Source organism: Platalea leucorodia (assembly GCF_965183815.1).
Source record: "Platalea leucorodia genome assembly, chromosome: 4".
Classification (NCBI taxonomy): domain Eukaryota; kingdom Metazoa; phylum Chordata; class Aves; order Pelecaniformes; family Threskiornithidae; genus Platalea; species Platalea leucorodia.
Window position 1 is genome coordinate 98,183,793 of NC_138826.1, and position 21,360 is coordinate 98,205,152.

The 21,360-nt window shown below is 41.4% G+C and overlaps 1 protein-coding gene across 1 annotated transcript; it reads right to left on the reverse strand.

Moving 5' to 3' along the window:
• Positions 1–4,035: 4,035 nt before the first annotated feature.
• On the reverse strand, positions 4,036–7,343 carry GPR85 (G protein-coupled receptor 85; the record flags this gene model as incomplete). Its single annotated transcript, XM_082308970.1, has 2 exons — positions 6,960–7,343; positions 4,036–5,323 (listed from the first exon to the last, which is right to left on the reverse strand). Exon 2 carries the CDS (start codon positions 5,146–5,148, stop codon positions 4,036–4,038), a length of 1,113 nt encoding a protein of 370 aa, XP_082165096.1. The 5' UTR covers positions 5,149–5,323; positions 6,960–7,343.
• Between the last annotated feature and the right edge of the window lie 14,017 nt (positions 7,344–21,360).

Here is a 21,360-nt window from a genome sequence, read left to right on the forward strand (position 1 = left end):
AAATGTTCACATGCTTGAAAGGCAAAGCAAAACCAATACAAGTGAACAAACTCAGTGCACTTAAAAGGAGACAGACACAGTGGACTCCTCTGCCCCCAAGGGCTAGAGACTGACGGAAAGCCATTTTGTAATAATATTTTGTAGCTGTACCAAAACCAGCATTAACTAGCCAATTAATTAGCATTAATTGGCTAACTGTACATTTGATTCATTTAGACGGTCATTAGCACTGAATATGCTTTAAAAAAATCATATGCTCTTGGGCAATGCAACAATAACGGTGGTTTCTTTATGAAGGAGTTGGGACAGGGGAAGTCGTTTCCTGCTGCCCCTTCCCCATTCTCATTTTTCTCTACATAACCTAGATAGCATCTACTTCATGACCAAAGCCAAAAGACAGGGATACCCAGTGCACTAGCCAAGAGTCATGGAATGACGACTCCATGAACTACAAAGGCAGCTGGAAGGAACTGGCGGTCTCTCTCTGTCTTCAGGAAGGGAACCCAGACACTGACAAACCCTGGGAAGCTGCTGCAGGAGCTTATCTACGGGGGAGGAGGAATGGTTGAGGCATATCTTAAGGAGCAGGTGAAATGTAAGACTCAGTATATGAAACATTTAATCTTGGAGAAGGATTGATGGAGAGGCTGCCGAAGGGCCAGTGGGGTAACAGAGGGCAGGAGAGCAACAGAGGGAGACAGTGTTTTCTCCAGGGAATCTGTTCTTACTCTTTTTTTCTGCCACCAGGAAAATTAAAACTACTAACCACCCATTACCCATTAAAGATCAATGCAGATATAAAATAGTGTGATACTCTTTGCTATTCTGAAAAGAAAAGAGTAACCTACCAGCCCTGTATTCTAGCTTTGGCAACAGCTTAACTCCTGTACTAAAATGAAAGCAAAAGGCTTTTCATACTGTGATACAACAGTGTACTGAATTGGAATAACCCTTCTTGCTCCTTTGAATTTATACCCTAATACATTAGGTTTGATATGCTGACTAGGATCAAAATGACACCGATGACAAAAACTGCAAACACTGCTTTAATTCATGTATACATATAATTCTTGCAGGAATCTCTCTAAACTACTTGACATCCTGTGCCAGTGAGTTTCACTGAGTAATAACTTTGCATAAAACATTACTTCATATGTTGCCTTTTAATTTCACTGAACATCCCCTTGTTCTTTTAACACTGGAGAAAATAAAAGGAAATACTTTGGTCACATGATTTCTTACTGGAACAATTATAAAAATTCACTTTAAAAAAAGTACCTCTCCTCAGGTAGTAATACAGTATTTTCCAGTTAGCCAAAGGAACTATATTCATATCAAAAGAAAAACATTTAGCAAAATATTTGCTTTCAGACTTGTTTACTGTTTATTATTTTAATTTACATCAGTTACTGCTTGCAAAACTTCCAGGGAAATAATTTTAAATTGTTTTTATTTTTTTTTCTTTTCCCACTGCATAGTAAATACAGCCTTCTTAGTATTTCAGAAGCATAGTACTATAGAAATGTTAGGGCCTGCTTCTGCTCCAAATGAAGTTAATGGGAAAACACCAACTGACTTTATTAGGAGTTAGGTCAGGCCCCAAATTTGCAGCTTTTGAAATTTCATAGTTGAAAATTTTCTGACTAATCTTCAGAACCGACTACTTCTACAACTATAACACTATTTACAACTTTATTTATATGTACTTCTTTATTACAATATGTAATATCAATGTTCCTTGTAAAGGTTACTATTTTATAGAAATTAGACTGAAGTTATTGCCAATCAACCTTTTAATAAACTTAAGTGGGATAACTTTCAGAATTTTTCTCAACATACGATTCAGTTTTTATTCACTCTTGCTATCTTTGACAATTGGTTAACTACCTTAATTTCAAAGCCTTTTTCAGTGTAATAAAAAAGTCCTTTTGGTAGAAGTTTATTGGTCCCATTTCAAATTACGTTCTGAAACATTCTTGTACTGATGAGGACTCATTATTTTAGCAATGTTTCTGTTTCAACACAGTATATAAAGCCATGCCTCTCAACCAATCAACCTCAGTATAAAAGTGTAAGTGAGGTCAAACAGATTGCTCACTAAATCTTTGATCAAGTTGTCTGATCACATATAGACACAACTCTCTGAATTGTTGCATATGTTGTATAATGTTATCATACAAATTTAAGCATTTCAATTATTGACTGCTGCTTGTGTATGTATATATTAACTTGCTGGTCATAAAACTACAACAAAGGACAAGATATACCAATACTGAATTAAGACCTCTAGTCTTGTCTCTCCAAAAATTAAGAAAATTCTGTGTTCTTTATGATTGACCAACTCATGATGTTGTGCTTCAAATATACACATTTTCCAAAATTAAACTGTGAAGTTAATGTCAAATACTGTGTTGTAACTTTAAATATAACTGACATATTTGAACAGATAGATGGGTAATTATGATAAACTACACAATAGTGCTACTGCAGATAATATCATTTATCAATCCTGTGGTCCCCATCATTCATGCATTTACAGTTTGGGAATACAGTGACTGCAAAGGATAATAATTCATAATGGCTACATTCTCAGTACTTCATGCTAGCTCACTAGACAAAATAAAAAAGGTTAATTGTATAACTGGAAAAATGTAAAATTTTATTCCAAGAAAATTAACAAGCTACACAGGTAAATTTTGGCAAATGCAACTTTATATTGAAATCCACACATCTGTATCTTAAAGAAGGAAAGACTCACAGACTCTAATGTATTTCTAAAATACTAAGAAATCATATTATATGCTTTCACAAGTTAAAACTTAAATAATTTAAAACAACCAATACACCAAAATGTGCAGAAAATATAAACAAGACTGTGCCTTCAGTAGAATAAATGCTTCACAAATTGTGCAAGATATCATACTAAGGCTGCGGTCTCCCCATGACAGCTGTCTTAAAATATAAACATACATCAACTGCCTGTGTTTCTCAGAACAAACTAGAAAGGGCGGCACACCTAGAAAAAAAATCATATCATCCCAGTGATGTGCATACTGATTTTGGGAACCATTGGAGTAAAAAGGAAAAAAAGAGGACTAAGTGATCTTTCATGCACTCCCAAATGACTGACCAGAGTTATTGATTCAATTTTCCTTGCTTATTTGCTTCAATGCTAAACAAAATGGAAGATACTAGATAACCCTTTTAAGGCAACATGTGTTTATTCTGTATAGTTATAACTGTTCAATTATGACTGGATATTATCATTAACGTTGCCTAACAGACTGATATCTAGCTTTTTAAAAAATATAAATAAGAGTCTATTAAACTTTATACCAAATCAGCAAAAACCACAGAATACAGTTAAATGTTAGTAATTTCACTGTTAAGGAAAATGGTATTTAGAAAGAGTAATATATTTGGAAAAAAAAGTAAAGTCTAAATCAGAACAAAAATACTGCTTTGGAATGCTCCCCAAAACTTACTCACAAGGCAAACAGATTTGTAAGTGTGATAATCCAATAATGCATGGCACATCTTTAATCAGTTACAGTACTTGAGTCCCCAGTTTTCAGTCTTTGCAAAACAATAATTGTATGAAATGTTTTAAAGGTCTTCAGATGTCTAAAATTAGTTTTATCAACACATTAACCTCATATCAACTTAATTTATTAAGATGTCCAATGCTAATCTTTTTGATGGTCTTATTTTATGTAGTGATATACACAGCATTTAGCACTGATACTTAGCACCTGCTACTTTCATAATCTAGATTTCAACCACATAAAGGAATTCAGGGCAGTAGTTCAGTCCTTTGTTCTTAATTACAAACCTTCAGCAGTGGTCAGCAGGAACATGTTTAGGTTTAAAATAGGATTAGAGGTGAGCTATTGCAAAGACTGCAGAATGTTGCCCAAATCCTTACAACTGCTGACATCCCATTCTTGATTTTCTTCTCAAGACATGGCTACAGGCCACAATTGCTTAGCAGAGAATGGTAGTGTTTCACAAGGCTAAAGATTTACAGATGCTCCCTCATATAACACAGTAAGGTTCCCTTGGTAACCTGGATTTTCTGCAGTAAAGAAGGGTTGTGCTGAAACAGCGCCTCAGCTCCCTGTTGGAGAAAATGCAGACAAAAGGATTGATTCCAGCTTGGGCAAAACTCATCCAGACAGCGGCCGTTAGAAATCCCCCTGGTACTACAGGCCCTCTTGCAAAAACTCTCCAGTAACAGGCTACCAAATAGGGACCCCACAAGGTCAGAAAGAGGAATGTCATGATGTAGAACATTCTGCTGATTCTCTTCTCCATTTTGAACTCATCTAAAACCAGTAGCCTTCTCCTGCCTGTGGTGTTCGCGTTTTGCCTGATTCCCAACAAGGTTGGAGGTGTGGGACCCCTTCCAAATCCAGCCAGCCAATTAGCAGCTGCTTGACCGCTCGCTCCAGGACCATGAAAAGTCCAGTTCTGGCTCACTGCTGCAACAAACTGGACTGGCTTCATTTTCCTGCGATCGTGAACAAAAAATATCAGCTTGAGGTAGACAAGCTGTGTGGCTAGGAGGATAAGGGCAAGAAGAAGCATAAATCCCAAGGAATCATTAGCCCTGAAGGAACGATGCTGGAAAGTGCATTGGTCTTCCTCCCTAATGAACGAGTAGGTGCCCACATCTAAAACTGGGGGGAAAGCCATGGCTACAGAGAGGGTCCACACCATACAGATCACAGCCAAACAAGTCCAGAAGGTCAGCCTTTTCGTATAAAAACGGTGGTGGGCAATAGCTAAGTATCTGGTGACGCTTATGCAGAATAACATGAAAGCAGTGTGAAAGCAGGACAAAACCCCCAAAAAGGCAATCACTTTGCAAGTAAGAGTCCCATACGTCCAAGTAGAGCCATTTTTTACAGAGGTGAAAACAAATGGGAAACAAATTGCAGATCTGAGGATATCTGAGCAGCAAAGATCCAACAGGAAGTAGTAAGGAGCTCTATGCAAGGTCTTATCTTTGACTAGCAAAATGGAGATCAGAAGGTTACCCACCACACTGACTCCTATTATGAAACCCAGGGAAGTCAGTTTCAGAAAGGCTGTTAAAGGAGAGAGATTTTGTAAAATGTTGTCAGCTGCATGGCTGTAGTTCGCCATAGATGGATGGATGATATGTATATTGCCTCAGTCAAGTCTCATGATCTATATATAAGAACAAGGAAAAAATAGATCCATACATCTTACTGAAAATGTAATCCACAAACAGAACTGATCTTGTGTCTAGTCATACAGTACATCCTCTTCTTTCTGATTTGTCATGCCATCAAAATATCTGAAAAAAAATCGAGCTATCAGTTCTTAAGTTAACAAGAAATGATGTCAGAAAGTGCTAACAAAGATGTTAATTTATGGAGAACCAAATGAAGTTGTAAATTTGAGTACTATTGTTTGTTTTTAAAAATCATGAGGCTTTTTTTTTTTTATACTTACTGTTTAGCATGATTGATTATTGGCATTTCACAGATTTGGCTTGTTACAGTTTCAGAACTGACCGGTGCCCCTTATATTTGGTAGCATACATAATTTTACAGTTAAAGCCTCAGAGATTTTATGAATCAAAAGATTCCCAGTTTGCAAGCCCAAGAGTTAATCACTGACATCTTTTAAAAAAATCCCCAAAGACTGCTGATATTTTGACATTACCTGCATTTATTTTATGGCTACAGTATTTGTCAATGTTTTAGAGGCAGCTGCTGTGTTGATACGGATCACACCCAAAGAAACCCTGCAGAATTTATGTTTTTTAACCCAAGTCACCAAAGCACATTAATCACACTGTGTTAGTTCATGCACATTGTCAGAGAAACAGTATTCATTATCCCCCTCCCTCCCTCCTATAAACCATAATTTTATCATTTAGGCTTTCAAATAAACAGGTATGCCAGACAGTCGATAGCACTATGCTTTAGGGTCTCCCCCCCCTCGCTTTAATGCAAATCTTTAAAGCCTCAACATAATTCATAATATGCAACGGTCAGTGTAAATACTGAGCAAAAATAGGCAACACACCCAAGATATAATGCCCATCCTTTTGGGAGGGCTGGTTTTGGTTATGCTTAAATAAACATATAATAAATTGATTTTTTTTAGCTAATTAGGGCTCCGCGATTCCCACTAATCCTCCCAGTGAATCGTACCGGCACACATTTCATGCAATAAAATAAAATAAAATAAATTAAAGAACTGTCAGCTGCTGCTGGGGGTTTTTTGTTGTTTTTTTCTTTTTTTCCTCCCTCCAGAGCCAGGGACAGGAGCCACAGCAGGCATGATCAGGCTCCTTCGTTATTCACACGAAGTGTTTCCTATGCCACCTCGGGTGTGCAAAGGATATTCCCACTGAATCCCAGCAAAATCCTTCCATTCTTACCGTCCACAAAAGAGCCTGATTGCTGCTGTGTAAACAGAGGCTGATCAGATCATGGCATCGTTTTAAAACCATGAAATCAGGCTCCCCCTCCCCCCTCCCGCCAGCCCCGCCGCTTCCCCTCCTCTCTGGAGCTGTCCCCGCCGCGCGGCCGGCCCTGCCTCCGCACACACACACCGACACGCACACACACTCGCACACACGCTCTCACACACGCACACGCACACGCACACACAGACACGCTCACGAAGACACCCGCTCCCCCCCACGCACGGCCATGCAGGGCTGGACTGCGCCGCGCTGCAAGGGAGCCCGGGTGCCGCCGCCTGGCAGCCGCATCTGCCGGAGCCATGCGAGAGCCTCCCGCGGCGGGGAGCTCGGGAGAGCGGAAGAGGCATTGTCTGTGAGCGCTTCCATCATGCCGCTTCTTCAGAAATCAGCCCCCGGACCCGCTGCCTGGGGGGGGGGGGGAGCCTCCCCACACGCACCTGCAGCTGCGGCAGCCCTCGGCACCCCCAGACTCCCCCAGCCCCTCTCCTCCTACCTGTTGGTGCCGGAGATGCCCACATGCCAGAGCTGCTCCTTCCCGCCGGCCGAGGGATGCGTTATCCTGCCGGTCTCCTTTAGAACCTTTTTTATTTTCCTCTGCCGTCTTTCATTCTTCTTCCTCTCAATCCTTTCCCTTTTCTTTATTTTTTCCCTTTTTTTTTTTTTTTTTTTTTGCCTCGGTACCCTGACTGAGAACCCAGTCAGTGGCTCGGGCGGCGCATGCTCACTGCGCCTCCTCCCTGCGCGCCGAGCCCCGTCCTCCCCTGTCGCAGCGGCACGATCTCTCCCAGTAACGCAGCGGCGGCGGCCGCCTCAATGAGGGCACGGCAGCCTCGGCGGCGGCAGCCGCTGTCTCAGTGAGGGCAAGGCAACCTCCGCGGCGGCAGCAGCGGTCTCCTCAGTGGCGGGCAGGCAGCCTCGGCGGCAGCAGCCTCCTCAGTGAGGGGAAGGCAGCCTCCGGGCAGCACGTTCCCATCGCGATGCATAGCCGAGCTGGATTTATCGGCGAGCCTGGGCAAGCGAGCTTGAGGAAAGGGAGGGGGAGGAATTAGGTCCTGCGCTACTTGTTTATGCCTTTGAACTCCCCCTCCCGCCCCTTTCGGTTAAAATGGGGGCTAGGAAGCGGCCGCCGCGGTGCGCGTCGCAGCCTGTCAGGAGAGGGACCGGGCGGTTTCTTCAGCTGCCGCTGCTCGCATCCTCCCGCTCGTGGCTCCTTTTCTTTCCTCCCGATTCCCACCCGGCGAATTCCTTCTTCCTGACCCCCGAGCCAGGGAGGGCTCCTTAGGAAGTGCCGTGCTTCGGGGAGGGCGTAGGTGCCGCGGGGCCGGTAGGGCTCCGCGCCTTCCCCCCGGCTCCGCTGCCTGCCCCCTGGCAGCCGGTAAAGCGGCTTCGCAACACTCAGCCCAAAGCCGGCGCAGAACTGTCAGGGCGCTGCATGGCGACAGCGATGAATGTTAATGCAAGCCCGTTCCGTCCGTGGCAGGGCCAGCATCTCCCCTCCGCGCCGGGGGTGAGCCCGGTGGCAGCGGCAGTCGCCGCGGAGGAGCGCCCGAGCCGTTCACCGGCGGGGACCGATGCCGAGCCGTCCCGATGATGTCATCGGGGCCGGTGGGCCGAGGCGGCGGCGCCGTCAGGCGGCCGGTGGCCTGGGCCGCCGCAGGGGCCTGTCGCCGGCCTCCCCGCCCGCTCGCCCCGACCCGTGTTGGGTGCCAGCGCGGTGAATCCGGGAAGAAACGTGAAGGGTTTGGACAAAACTTGAAAGAGAGCCCGTCCCTCCGCCCTCCCGCCTCTTCAGTTTTTATGGAAGTTTATCGGGGAGAAGCGGGAACATAAAGGCTCAGCCCCAAAAGTCGTTTGTTGTGACCGCAAGGCAGTTGAGGAACAGCTTATTTTAGGTCGAGAGATTTGGATTCTGAGGAACTTCTTCACTGGGAGCTTCCGCTCAAGTCAGAATAAATCCTTCTGGGGGACAGATTTATGGGGTTGATTCATAACGTGTGTCGCATCTCTGAGACCGTTAGTAGACTACAGGCATTTTTTAAGGCCGTTGTCAAAGTTTGGGTTGTTCTTTCTTTGGCACTTTCTAAAAGTCTTTGGAATTGGTGGCCAAACCACAAAATTAGCTTCAGTAACAGCCTGATCAAGCCCAAAGGTCTGCAGCCACTGGAAAATACAGTTATTTAAAACCAAAATCACACCATTTCAAGCATGCTTCAGATAAAATTTATTCTTGAGCAGAAAACTCGCACAGAGCTGAGGTACCACACAATTTTTTTCTTTTTTTCTGTGAATGTAATTATGATGACTTTGTGTTGGTGCTCATCTTTGGGGTTAGTTTCACTTTTAAAAATTGGCGTTTTGGGTGATTATTAAAGTTACTACTTCAAGCTGCGCTTTTTGTGTCACAATCAGCTAAGCTAAGCAGACCTCTCCAGCTACCCCTTTTCTGTTGTTAAATATATGTACCCACAGTGACGTAAGCAATGACTTTTAAAGTCATTCTTAGCGTTAAAATGTGAAGGACATGGAAGTGGCTAAGAGCAGGCACTTTAATGGTCTGTGTAATATAGCAAAGAATTCTCTGAATGCCATGAAAATTAAACACAATACCACATTAGGAAGCAGATTTACCCTCTGATTTATGATTTTTTGTTAAATATGACACCACCATAATTTTTGTAAAAAAGATCCAGTGGAGTACTTCTTAACCCTTTCTGTCTCTGCTTTCTCTTAGACATGTCACAGAAGTATATTGCTATATAACATTTAAGAACTTGCTTTTCTTTTAGACCTGTCATGGACTGCTTAGAAGTAATCCGTGGACTTCAGAATTCATTCAGTGTTCAACCACTGGTTCAGCATAAATCCATTTGTCATCATATGTATAATCTGAGAACCAGTGCTCTAATTCTGTTCAACAAAACGGAGACATCTAGACTGAAGCGACATATAACTAAGCTAGTTTCCCATCATGGTCAACAGTGAGAAAAATATGCTTTAGGGAGCAGATCGTCTTGTTCCAAATCACGGGTCTGAAATACGTCAGATGGATTGCACTCTGTTCTCTTTATCATACAGGTAGAGTTAGGCAAGAGAAACCCTTGTTACAAAGGGAGAGATTTCTGGTGGAGCATGAGATAATGCTGTGTTAAGCTGTTGTGCCAGGAGCAGGTCACGTCCCCCATGGAGGGAAAGCAAATTCATAAATCATGGGATGGAGAATCTGGGAGGTGAAGGCAGACGTCAGTTAAAGATGGCTCCAGGAAGCATGAACCAGGAAATGAATGTGCAATTGGAAGGGGAGGAGGAGAAGAGCTATGGAAGGATGGGTGAAGAGATTTGTGCTAACTAGTTCTTCAGAACAGCCAGGCTAGAGATATTAAAGGTTCGGGCAAAAAAAAGTGAGGCAGCCTTTGTTGCAAGGTGAGCGGATTAGGGGTAGCAAAGCAGAATTTCCTGGGGCTTTGCCACAAGGAAGGATCCAGAACCCTGAATAAATTGCCCACTACACAATGTAAGGGGGGAAACACTAAGGGCAACAGGAAGGAGGTTCAAAAAAACCCAGAGGATCTGCATCCTATATAAGCATCCCAGAGGAAAGAAGTGATTACTGTCAGAAAGGTGAATATCTTTCCCTACCTTTTTTTTTACTCAAGTATTGAAGTCTGCTTTCCTCCAAGAAGGAAGGGTAAAGGGAAAGAGTGTAAGTAAGTGAAGTGTAAGTGCAAGAGCATTCATGTACCCCATTAGGGCTAGCAGCAGACTGATTAGAGTTTTCTCTAGAAAATCAGAGTGCCAAGACTATTTCCCTGATTTTCTGATTTATATCAAAGATGTGAATCATCTCCAAGTTTGGGCAACCCCACTGCAAAGTTATTGAGAGTTACGGTACAGAGCTCTTTCATGTTCAGCTGTTGGAGTTATTTAGTAATCATGGCCTGGAAAGTAACTGGTGAAGTACTCAGCTGTGTTGTTGGTGACTGAGGATCCTGTATTCCAACTGTCATTTTTTTCAATGTAGGTACCAATTTAAGAATGACCAAGGGACTGGGTCCAGTGAATTGGACGCACTAGGTCTATTCCCAGATCAGGATCACCGTACTGGAGAACCATACTTTGATATTCTTGGTCTTTGGCATCATCTGCAGATCTGGGCAGCTCATTCCCATGAGGTGGTGGTGATGCTTGGGTGCATGTGGCCAAGGTAACAGGAACTTGGGCACTGGGGTGGGGGACAGTTGAATGCTATTGCAGAGGAACCTTGTTGGTGTGTAAGCAGTGTTTTGGGTACGTGGCACCTAATTTCTTTTCAGGACAGATGCCCTGGAATCCTGTACCGCAGTTGTGAGCCAGGTGAGGATGCTGGGTAGGTGATTCATTGTTTTGAGCTTTTTCCTCAGAATGGGAGAGGTTTTTGAGAAAAGTCTGACACTGAGAAATCTCACTAATGGAGCCTGAGGTAGAGACTGGGCTAGAAGACAGGCTGGTGATGACAAGTAACTATCAGTTGAAAAGATTGGGTGAGATATTGGCCTCACCAAGGTCAGTAACAAAAGAATTTCAGCAGAACGAGGATTTCAACGTAGGGCCAGAAGTTGTGAATAGCTAAAATATAAAATATTCATGTCCCTATTCTCTTGATCATTTCAGTAATTAAGGTGTTTACTGGCTGTCTTGAAATTTGTATATATGCAATGTCTACCCAGTGTGCATAATGCAAACTCTGAAGCACTGTAGGATTTTGTGACATTTCTACAAAACAGGAGAGAGACTCTGCAAGGTGTACCCACCTCTGTGCAGAGGCCAGCACAAGATTTATGTATTGCTTAAGAGACTGTGATAGATGCTATCAAAGTACATCCTTTTCAAAGGGCTCAAGGAATTCTTCCAAGAGAAATTTCTTGCCTGTGCAGTAGATTTGTGCAACTTTAAAATAGTATTTAAGTAGGACTTATGTAATACAGAGACCTGTGTAAGACCCCTGCACAATGGAGAATTTCACCTGCAATATATTTGGTTCCTGTGCTTTGTAAAGTATTTGCAGAGTCAAGACATTTGTTGGTGTTGTCTGGCTCCTGGGTTGGCTCTCAGCACAGACATAAATTTTACCCCACACTGAAAATCTCTCTAGTGGTCTCTGCCTCCGTGATGCATGTTTTCACCTGTAACAAAATTGCATTCATGTCACTATAACAATTCCTATGGATAATAATTGCAATTTTTTTATTAATCTTTAGCCAGATCCTCAGATATTTTATAAATATTTCTCAAAAACTGCCCTTTGAAGCTTAATTTTTGTTCTTAAAAGTTGACCTGTGTTGCACGTTTACACAGGGATAAATGAAGCTCTAAGGGCAAATACACATAAGCTTATCTATCTGCTGAGCGTATGTAAAAGGGTTTGTCCTGCAGAGGAAGACCTCTACTCTGTGTGACTCTAGTGGGAGTGAGGCACCAATATGCTTCTGAAAATCCCATTAGATACTTACCTGTACCCTCTGGCTTCTAAACACCTTTTACCAGTTCGTTCATTAGGACTACATTTGAAAGACTGGACACTGTTTAATCAGTGTTGCAGTGTTAAGTTCAGTTATTTTTTTGTGCAATTTAAGTAGTGTGGACATGTAATTACTTGACTTGACTTGCATATCAGGTAGTTAGAAATGCAAATGAACTTAACTGTGGCCACGAATAATTACAAGTGTTAAATTGCACTGCTAATTACTTGTGCCTGCAAAAAGATAAGCTACATTTTTAAATTGCTGGACTTCACAAATGGCCTTTTTATATATGTGATTTAGAGAGAGAGAAAAAAGAGAGAGTTAGAGAGGCAAAGAAAGGTTCATATGCAGTCTTTGTTGTTTGTGCGCCATATGTATGTTGTCCTGTACTGAAGAATTACCAAATTGCTTGTTTTCACAGCCAAGGTAGAGTGATAATATGTAACTTAAAAAAGATAGAGGCAGTCACATCCACAGTGATGCAGATCGATGACTGAGCTTCACAGAAGTTCCAAGTAGATACATTTGTTGAGATAATATTTTTGAATGGTTGAGAGTATTTCTCTAATATTGCCATCTTGGATCTCTCATAAATTGTATGTATAAGTAATGTAATATTCAAAATTTAATCTTTGAGTAATTTTTTTAGCTCAAGTTTTGGTTTTTTGTGTTTGGTTTTTAAGTAACAGAGGGTAAGCACTATCTTGTATTTCTGTATAACAAATCTTTTAATGATGTGAATGATTCTGAATTTGCAGTCTTGTTACTGGGAAGTATGGAAATTCTTATTCCATCAACAGGTTTTAGTTCATATGGGCAGTACTGTAGAAGTGCCTCAGTAACAGGGTCTGCAGTGAGGTCCTGAGCTGCTGACCTCGGAAGGACACTTGCTGTTCTTCCCTGCACTCCTTGGGAGGAGAAAGAACCTCTTATTAGAACATGAAGAGAATGTGGAACAGGCTTACTGAAGTTCCTGCTACGTCCGGTCTCTCCGCTCTCTTCCTATGCCAGAAAATCTGTTGGTGTTTTGGTAATTGAATGTGGAACAGGAGGAAAAAGACTTTTTTCTTTCTCCTTTACAAAAAATAAAATACCATTCCTTACAAATCTCATAGACGGGATTTGTTGAAGCATGTGCACAGACAGCGGGAGTAGCCTTACAGTCACCTGCAGTTTAATTAATCCAATTAATTGTACATATTTTAGTATAAGGTACATTACAATATGTCTTTCAACTACTGTAAATACATTCTATTCACTGATTTGTTTTTCTGTGCATGACATACGGTAATGTGAATACATTATAGCGGTACAATTCAGCAATGAAAATAGTTGAAAGGAGCGATGCTGAGCACAGTTAGGAATTCATTACTAAATCACCTCAGCTGAAAGGTATGATTTTTGCATGAGGCTTGTCTAAACAATAACATGAAAACGATCATCTGGTGAGAAACAGGTAGAGAGTCTTTCAGAATTTAGGAGGTGAACTGGGAGCACTGACCCAGGGCCATGCTCATGACTTTCTGACTCCGATGCAAGGCTAAGCAGTCTTGGCCTCTTCGCTGGCTGTTGTTCTCATACCTTACCTTCTGATACTCTACCAACCACGTTCGGGTAAAAGTGGAGCATCCTCACACAAGAGGAGATTTCCAGCCAATGCAAGTCAGCACCTCAGGACCACTAACGTAGAAAGCTATGTTAATTTACTGCGGTGGGGGAGTCTGTTACTGTGATTTTAGAAGTGTCATCTATTAGCTTTAGAAACCGATGATGGACAAAAGCTTGTAGATTTTCTTTTTTAAACAAAGGAAATATTTGGTTTGTGATGTTTGTGCCCCTCACCCCTTCTCAGATGTTATCTTTGATAGTCCTTTTGTCTATGCTATTTTAACACTTGAGTTTTCAATAAAATGCTTTCTCAGAGGCTCCTGGTTTACCTTACTAAATGGAAATTCAGGACTCAAAATCAGCTAACCACTGCTGAAGCACGCAGCAGCTCTGCAGTGTCATGGTCATTAACAGTGCCAATCACAGCATTCAAGAACGCTTTTTTCCTATCACCATTACAGACACCAGTGAAACACCGTGGAGCAAAATGAATGGGGTCAGTGACATTAGAGAACAGAATGCTTGCCTGGAGAGGGGAACCTGAAAATGCCTGAGAGACAGGGAAAGGATGACTTCTTCCAGTTGAGCTGCCTCCAGCAGTTTTTATGCACCTGATATTAAGTATAGACAGTCTCATGTCTGAGATGCATGTAACTATACCAGTTATGTAAACCTACTCTATCCCAATCTTTTCTGTAGTTTTCCAGCATGTATGGATATGCGCAGAATGCTTTTCTGGCTGACTGGGGGGACTGCCAGGCGGGCAGGCTGGCAGGTATTGCTCCCATCTCTTTTTGTGCTGTTGGCTCACTGGAGATTATTAGGACGTAGTCGGGGCCTAATGAAAGGAGTGATTATGGTTCATTATTTTTCATATACTTTCTGTCATGAAGCTATATAATGACTAAGTGAATTTATGCATGTTTCCTCCCCTTCACTGTCTTTTAAACCTGGAGGCTGATTTTAGTGAAGTCAGATACATGAGCAGAGAGGTCTCAGAGGCAGGTGAGGTTCCTATAAATTTTTTGAATGTAGGTGTTGGCTGCTTGTCCTAGAGTTTACCTTTTTCCTTGCTGTTCTTTCTGGCTGGCCACCACTTTCAGGCTGGCCACCACTCCCTAGGGACCCTGGTCTATACCTGAGGCTTCAGCATACAGTGATTCATCCACTGGTCAAAACTGGCCGTGGCCTGGAGTCTTAATCCCTTCCCGGTTCAAACTCTTTGTGAGCAGGCTTGGCTGTGCTCAGCTGTGCAGCTGAACAGGACACTGGATATGTCACCGTGGTTTCTGTATCCAGGGGCAGAATGGCAAGGAGCACGCAGAGCACTGTGTTAGACCCAAAGACCGTGCTGGTTCTGTGACAGCCTACACATACCCTATGCATAGTTCGGTATCAAATGGATCAGCAGTCACACTGCTGAGCTTCTCCTTGCTTCTGTTGCAGTTACTGCTCTGTTTCTTCCAGTCCTCATAGAACTATATGCATGACTATTATTGGTGTATAGGGATATATGTCAAATCAATCACTTTTTGTAGAGCTGTGATATATAAATACTTCCATTTTCTGCCATCTTTAAGGTTAGGTTAGAGGTCAACCATGAATGGACAGTATGTTGTAGGATTAGAGAGACTATTTGGCAATAGCATTTTCTATTTCTAGCAATATACTGAGAGGGGGATTTAAAAATAATAGGATAAAATAGGATAACTGTCACTGACAGCTTTCAGAGAACTTTTAGGCTGTGCTCAGGGACAAAATTTAACAGTGTCAGTGTTAGAAATATTTATTTTTGCTGATATGACTGCTTCACATCTAGGCATTAGACTTCCTACTAATTGATTGTTTAAATTTTAATTTAAGATCATGCAGACATGTACAGTATGACTGGATTGATTTAAAGCTCTGCAAAGAAAATATAAATTCATTTAAAAAAGTATACTCCTGAATAATTGCTTTGAATGCATAAGATTGAGGCAATGGAGAGTCAAGCCTGTAATGTCTGAGGTGGAGAGTGAACACTGGCTTTGCAAGCAGCTAGCATGAATCTTTGTTCTACTAGTGAGCGTCAGGTCTTATGATCTAGAAAGCAGAAATACTCTTGGATATTCCTGTGTCAACTTGGCTGTTACCTGTTAACTGCAACTAATTTGATATCTAGAACCTAATGCCATGGTCCCATTTTGTCAGTTTGTTGGATATTAAGTATGAAACGTTCTCATTTATATGTAGAACAAGCAGAAGCAATTTTAAGTTTTATACTTGCGAGGATGCAGAGAACAGTCTCTCTCTGGATAAACGTAGGTCATCTGCTAAGAAACACGACAGTTTGAATTCTGCAGATACTATCAGAACAGCACTGTGATGGCACAGTAGGAGGAACTGCATGAGTGCAGCTCTATGATATAACTGTAAATATAAATTTATTACTGCATTGCCTATTTCATGGAATTATGAAAGAATGACTGTTTTATTGAAATGTCACCTACAAAACTAGTCAAGCCTAATGTTAGCAAATGGCAATATCTTTTGCTTAATTGGACTAGTATTTGCATATAGTTAGGCAATGTTGAGTATGGTATTTAAAGAAAAGGGTAAGAAACTGAGCAGGAACAGGATGTTGCACTGTACTAGATAAGACTGGCAGGAGAAACACATGGGATCTGGTCCCTGCTACCTAGATTGTTTATTGCTGGTTTTGCTTTGTTTTCTGATTGACTACATAACGTCAGGCCATGGAGCTGGGGCCAGGACCTAAATCGTGCTGTAAGAGGCAGGTATCCGAAGTAGTGGACATGGGAGTCAGTCTCTCTTGTCCACATCCCCCCTGCCCGCCATGCCATTGCTCTTGCATTTTTACACATAGAGGGTCCAGGATAAACAGGAGAGCATGCCTTCCAGGATTGTACCTGCTGGTACTCCAGGAAACCTTTTTTGGAGGTGGGAGACTGGGCTTGAATTCCAAATCTTCTGTTTCGTGTGATGTAACTACCAGGTGGTTATGGAAAAGGTGGGCTTCTGACAGCATTTGTGCATTCACTGGGCTGAGCACTGCTGCTGGTGTACCTTACCTGAACACACCACTCGGATCAGACTCTCCTGGGGACATTGCTGGGAGCGAGGCTTGTGGGTTATGCTCTGTCCCACATCTGGATCACAGAGGTTCTGCACTGCGCGCTCTTGGGCAGTTCTGTGGAAAGTCTGCAACCTCAGGTCCAAAGTGTAAACGTCAACTGAAAAGTGAGCACTGTAAGTCTTGCTGTGGCTGCAGTGAGGGATTTATGGGTCCCTTTTCGGAGGGTTTATGTTCTAAATTCTGTTCAAGTCATGTTTTAGATATTTAAATCACTTCTTAAGCTCTTGCAGTTCCTCACAACATAATTTTATTAAGCCTCAGTGAACTTGTTCGCTCTCCATTATTAAAATAAAATGTGGAAATAAGAGACCTAAATAATAGTAATCTGTTTTTCCTAATCTGGGATATGTACCTGGACATAAAAGCGCTCTTTTGATGAGTGAACACACCAGTTCCTCACAGTACAGGACCAGCAGTAGCCAAGTAAAATGTACCTGTTGTGTAACTCTGTGCTGCATTGTAAATTTGGTATTAATGTAATGCTTCAAAAGCTAACAGAACATTTAGTTGATATACTGTATCTCTCTATTATGTATAATATCTCCTCATAAATATGCATGCATAACAAAACTGTGGCAATTTGAGGAATTTATGTAAAACTTATGAATTCTCTTTGATATCATGGGTCCTCAAGATATATCTGTTTCAACCTGCACACTCTATATTGAAAAGACAGCAGTTTTCTCTTTTTTCCTAACCTTTTTAGTGCATTGAATTTTCAAAGGACATTGCCACAAGGCCAACCACGGAATATAATGAAATATATTCCTGACAACCTGAAATCAAATGGAAGAGCTTCAGACAAAAAGAACTGGCAATTGCTCAGAATTATTTATTTGCCCAAGCAGGTTAGTTACCAAAACATGGATCACATCTTGGGAAAACTTGGCGATTCTGAAAGAGAAGTAAAAGTTAAAAAAGGGAAGGTAACTTAATGGCCATTCTGGAGTAAGACAGAAGAAATCAGAAGAAAAAGCTTGTTGCAGGAATGTAAGAAGCTATTTTCTGCTTCCACAGGCAGACAGAGGCAATTGAGAACATATAGAATTTTAGTGGAATTGCAAGGCTAGATTTAAATGCACTTTTGACCAATTTAGGTGAACCTAGTTAGATAATGAAGGGAGCCGGGATAGCCTTCGGTAGATACAGTGAGAAGTTGGAGAGAGCTAAAGTTATAGTCTTAATTATGAAACTTTCAGAGTTCTGCTTCACTTGGCAGTCTTGGAACACAATTATGAACCTACTTAAACCAAAACTATTTTAAGGTGAGGTAGGTTTTAACCTGTACTTAAAAACCTGCTAAACTGGGGATACGGATATTCAAATATGGCTCCTAATGAACAGATACAGTAAGATACCTTTCAAAACAGAAAATAATGCTAAATGCTTATTTTTAATGTAAAAAACCTACATGTTAAATCATGCCTGGAGTTTTCTGAAATTTAAAAATATAAGAAAGCGTAAGAGGATAAATAATGACGAGTACTAAGAATATGTTGAGATTTTAACATTGGGCTTCCAAGTGCTAAAATGAAGAAAGAGATACAAGTCTAGTAGACTTGGACTCAGCATTATGGTTTAAGGCTTAGGTATGCTGTAATGTGAATAAAACTGCATTATATAGCAGTTTTAAGAAAGGATTTCTGAAATGTGTCTACCAGGGGATGGTGAAAGATTTGTTCTGGTCTGTTCAGTGCAAGCATCCTAGAAGGAATTTTTTGAACCAGGGTACTTTATGGGCTTTTTTTATTTCTGTAGTAAGTTTAGAGAAACACATATACTTATAAAACTCTTTACGAATGCTCCAGTTCCATATAAGCTGCACATTTCTCAGTCTTTGTAATAAGACCAGAAATAGCGTAAGCAGGTGGCAGGGATCAGCTGGTTCACAAATGAAAAACACAAATCTTTCACTCATGAAGTTTACTTCCGTAGCATTTATTTCATTTGAAACCAAAGTGCAGCTTTTGCAAACACAGGACAAAAGGGAAGTGGGCTTTCAACACCAGGTAACGAAAACCCAAAAACCCAGTCCTGTAAGAGGACATGGAATTCTTACTGAGCAAATGGCTTGGCTACTACTGCATGAAAGAGAGTGTATTTAAGGTATGTCTGTTAGCGCCTCTTCACCCTGTTTCTATGGCATTTGCTTCCGAAGGCCTGTATTGTGCAGTTAATTTGGCAATTTTCATTGTCCTGAGTTAAGACAGTTGGCATTATGATACATTAAGGCAGCAGTCTGGCAACTATTACATACAGCCAGTTTCAGATTATTTTGGTAGTGTGCATGAAGTGGTCACATGTTCTACATTCGCTATGGGAAGGTCAGTATTCCTTTGGAAGTAGATGGGATTTTAATTCTTAATTCTTATTAAGTCTATTGGGATTTAAGCAGAGAAACCTCTGGCAAAACGCATGAAAGTTCAGATTTCAAGTGCTTTACATTTCTATCTGCAGCTATAATAATTTCCTTGCTGGCCCTTCTGAAATTGAGAGCATGTAATCCTTTTTACTGGGATTTCATTTTTACTTCTGGATAGGAAAAGAAAATTTACAAAGTGCTTCGCATTTAATACAGAGAACCTCACGTAGACTAGCTGAAGGGAGTTCTTGAGGAACAGTTTGACATAGACACAAAACAGATAGCTTTTATTACTGAAATGATAAGAACAACAAAGCAGAAAGGTAAGCTGATGCACATCAGACGTGTACAGCACACATACATTAAAAGTGCGTGAAGAGGCCCTTTATATTAGTATGGTGTCCTTGAGAGTGAGCTGTCTTGTGGATTTCCCTTTGCCTTGGTTGGGAAATCTTGGCGGGGGGGGAGAAACAATGGAGTCTAAGTTGAATATACAAGTTCTGAAGTATATTTGTGGAATAAGAGTGGGGAGAATACTTTTTTTCTAATATTTATTAAGATGTAGGTCAAATAGTTCACTGGTAGTGGAATGAGAGAAAAAAAAAGAGCATTTATTTTAAGAACCAATTTAGATTTTCACATACATGGAAATCAAGAATAATTCTACTGCATTACACAGAAGTGTAAGGGCTGGTGCAAGGTTAGAATGAAGCCTCTTGTGATTTCTGTTCAAAATGAATTTAAATCAGGATGACTGCACTGATTTCAGCAACTTCAGGCTGTTTTTTAACTAGATAAAAATTTGGCATTCAGTTATCACAGTAAATAATTCAGCTAATGCTTTCCTAAGGAAAGAGATGGGGATGGAGCCTAATGTGGCTGCAGTTCCCCATGAGCACCATCTGCTGCAAGGTGCACTACCAGTCAAATGGCAGGGACCCCTCCATCCTATCGATGTAGCTACTGCATCCGAACCTGTATTTTGTTTTTGACCTTGTCCTAAACTCCCACTGATGCCAATGGGAACTCCATGTACAACACAGTCTTTTACTCAGGTTGTCAAATCTTAATATTTTCAAAACGTTGACTTGGGCAGGAGCTGAGATAATTCGCATTTGGGGCTTTGCACTGAAGGACTTGAATTCCATTTGGAGTACAGTACTAGTCCCATAAACTCATCTCTAAAAATCCCACTCTGAAAAGAGGATTGCTGTCCATATGCTCTATTTGCTCCCTTTTTGCCATAACCTTTTAATGCCTCAGGGATTGAGTTTCACTAGACGCAGTGGGAGAATCCTGGTACATCTGGTTTCCCTGTGGTCTTACATGATGACTGAACAGCCTCACAGCTTTTGCGGTCAGGTTCCCTATGGGCTCACACTGTGATTAGATTTGTTCACCACAAATACATCCTTGTTTGCCATAAAGATAGGAGCTGCTGTTTATGCATCCCATTTACAACTAGGATTTCATAGAATCATACAGTAAATTAGGTTGGAAAGGACCGCTGGAGGTCACCTTGTACATTTCCTGGCTCGGTCTCTTCCCAAAGATGATTTCTTTTTTTCCCCTTTTGTGGATGGACACTTTAGAAATATCCTTTCAGCTAACAGAGAGACCTCTGCTTTCCTACTTCTCTCAAATGCAAGCAGTCACCCCAGCCCACACACATTCCATATTTTAAAAGATTATATACAGGGTTTAAAAAAAAATAAATTGTAACATACAATACTAAATTTCGAAATGTGAAATCTGGCATGGAAGAAGATTAAAGATGTATAAGCCACACAGCTATTCTTGAATGTCTAAACAAGTACCTGATCACCTCTCTGGCTTTTGTCACAGCAGGAGCTGGCTCCGTGGAGCGCGAGGGTAGCAGTGGCCTGGGCATGCACTTGGCACCCGGGGAGACCCAGCTGTCTGTCACTTCCTAGGCGGGATTTGAGGTTATCCAGCATCCCTTGCATCAGGACAGCTTGCTGCCATAGTGCTGGCATGGGAGTTGGTTGTGGCAAAGTTGTATGGGGTTCAAAAGTGACCGCAGTTTGGTCACCCCTTTAGGATAGCTTGATTTCATTTGAGGACAATAAAATTTTTTGAGCTGACTTCACTGAGATTTTCACCAGGGCCATAATTATTACTAGATAACACTGACTCGTCTTGGAAAAGCACTTTTTGCCTATTTTTAATGTATAATAGTTTCTGGGATTTATGTTTTCTTTCTGCAAATACAATAGAATGAAAAACATGACTGTGTGACATTTATTGCTGAATACTGCTTTCTTATTGG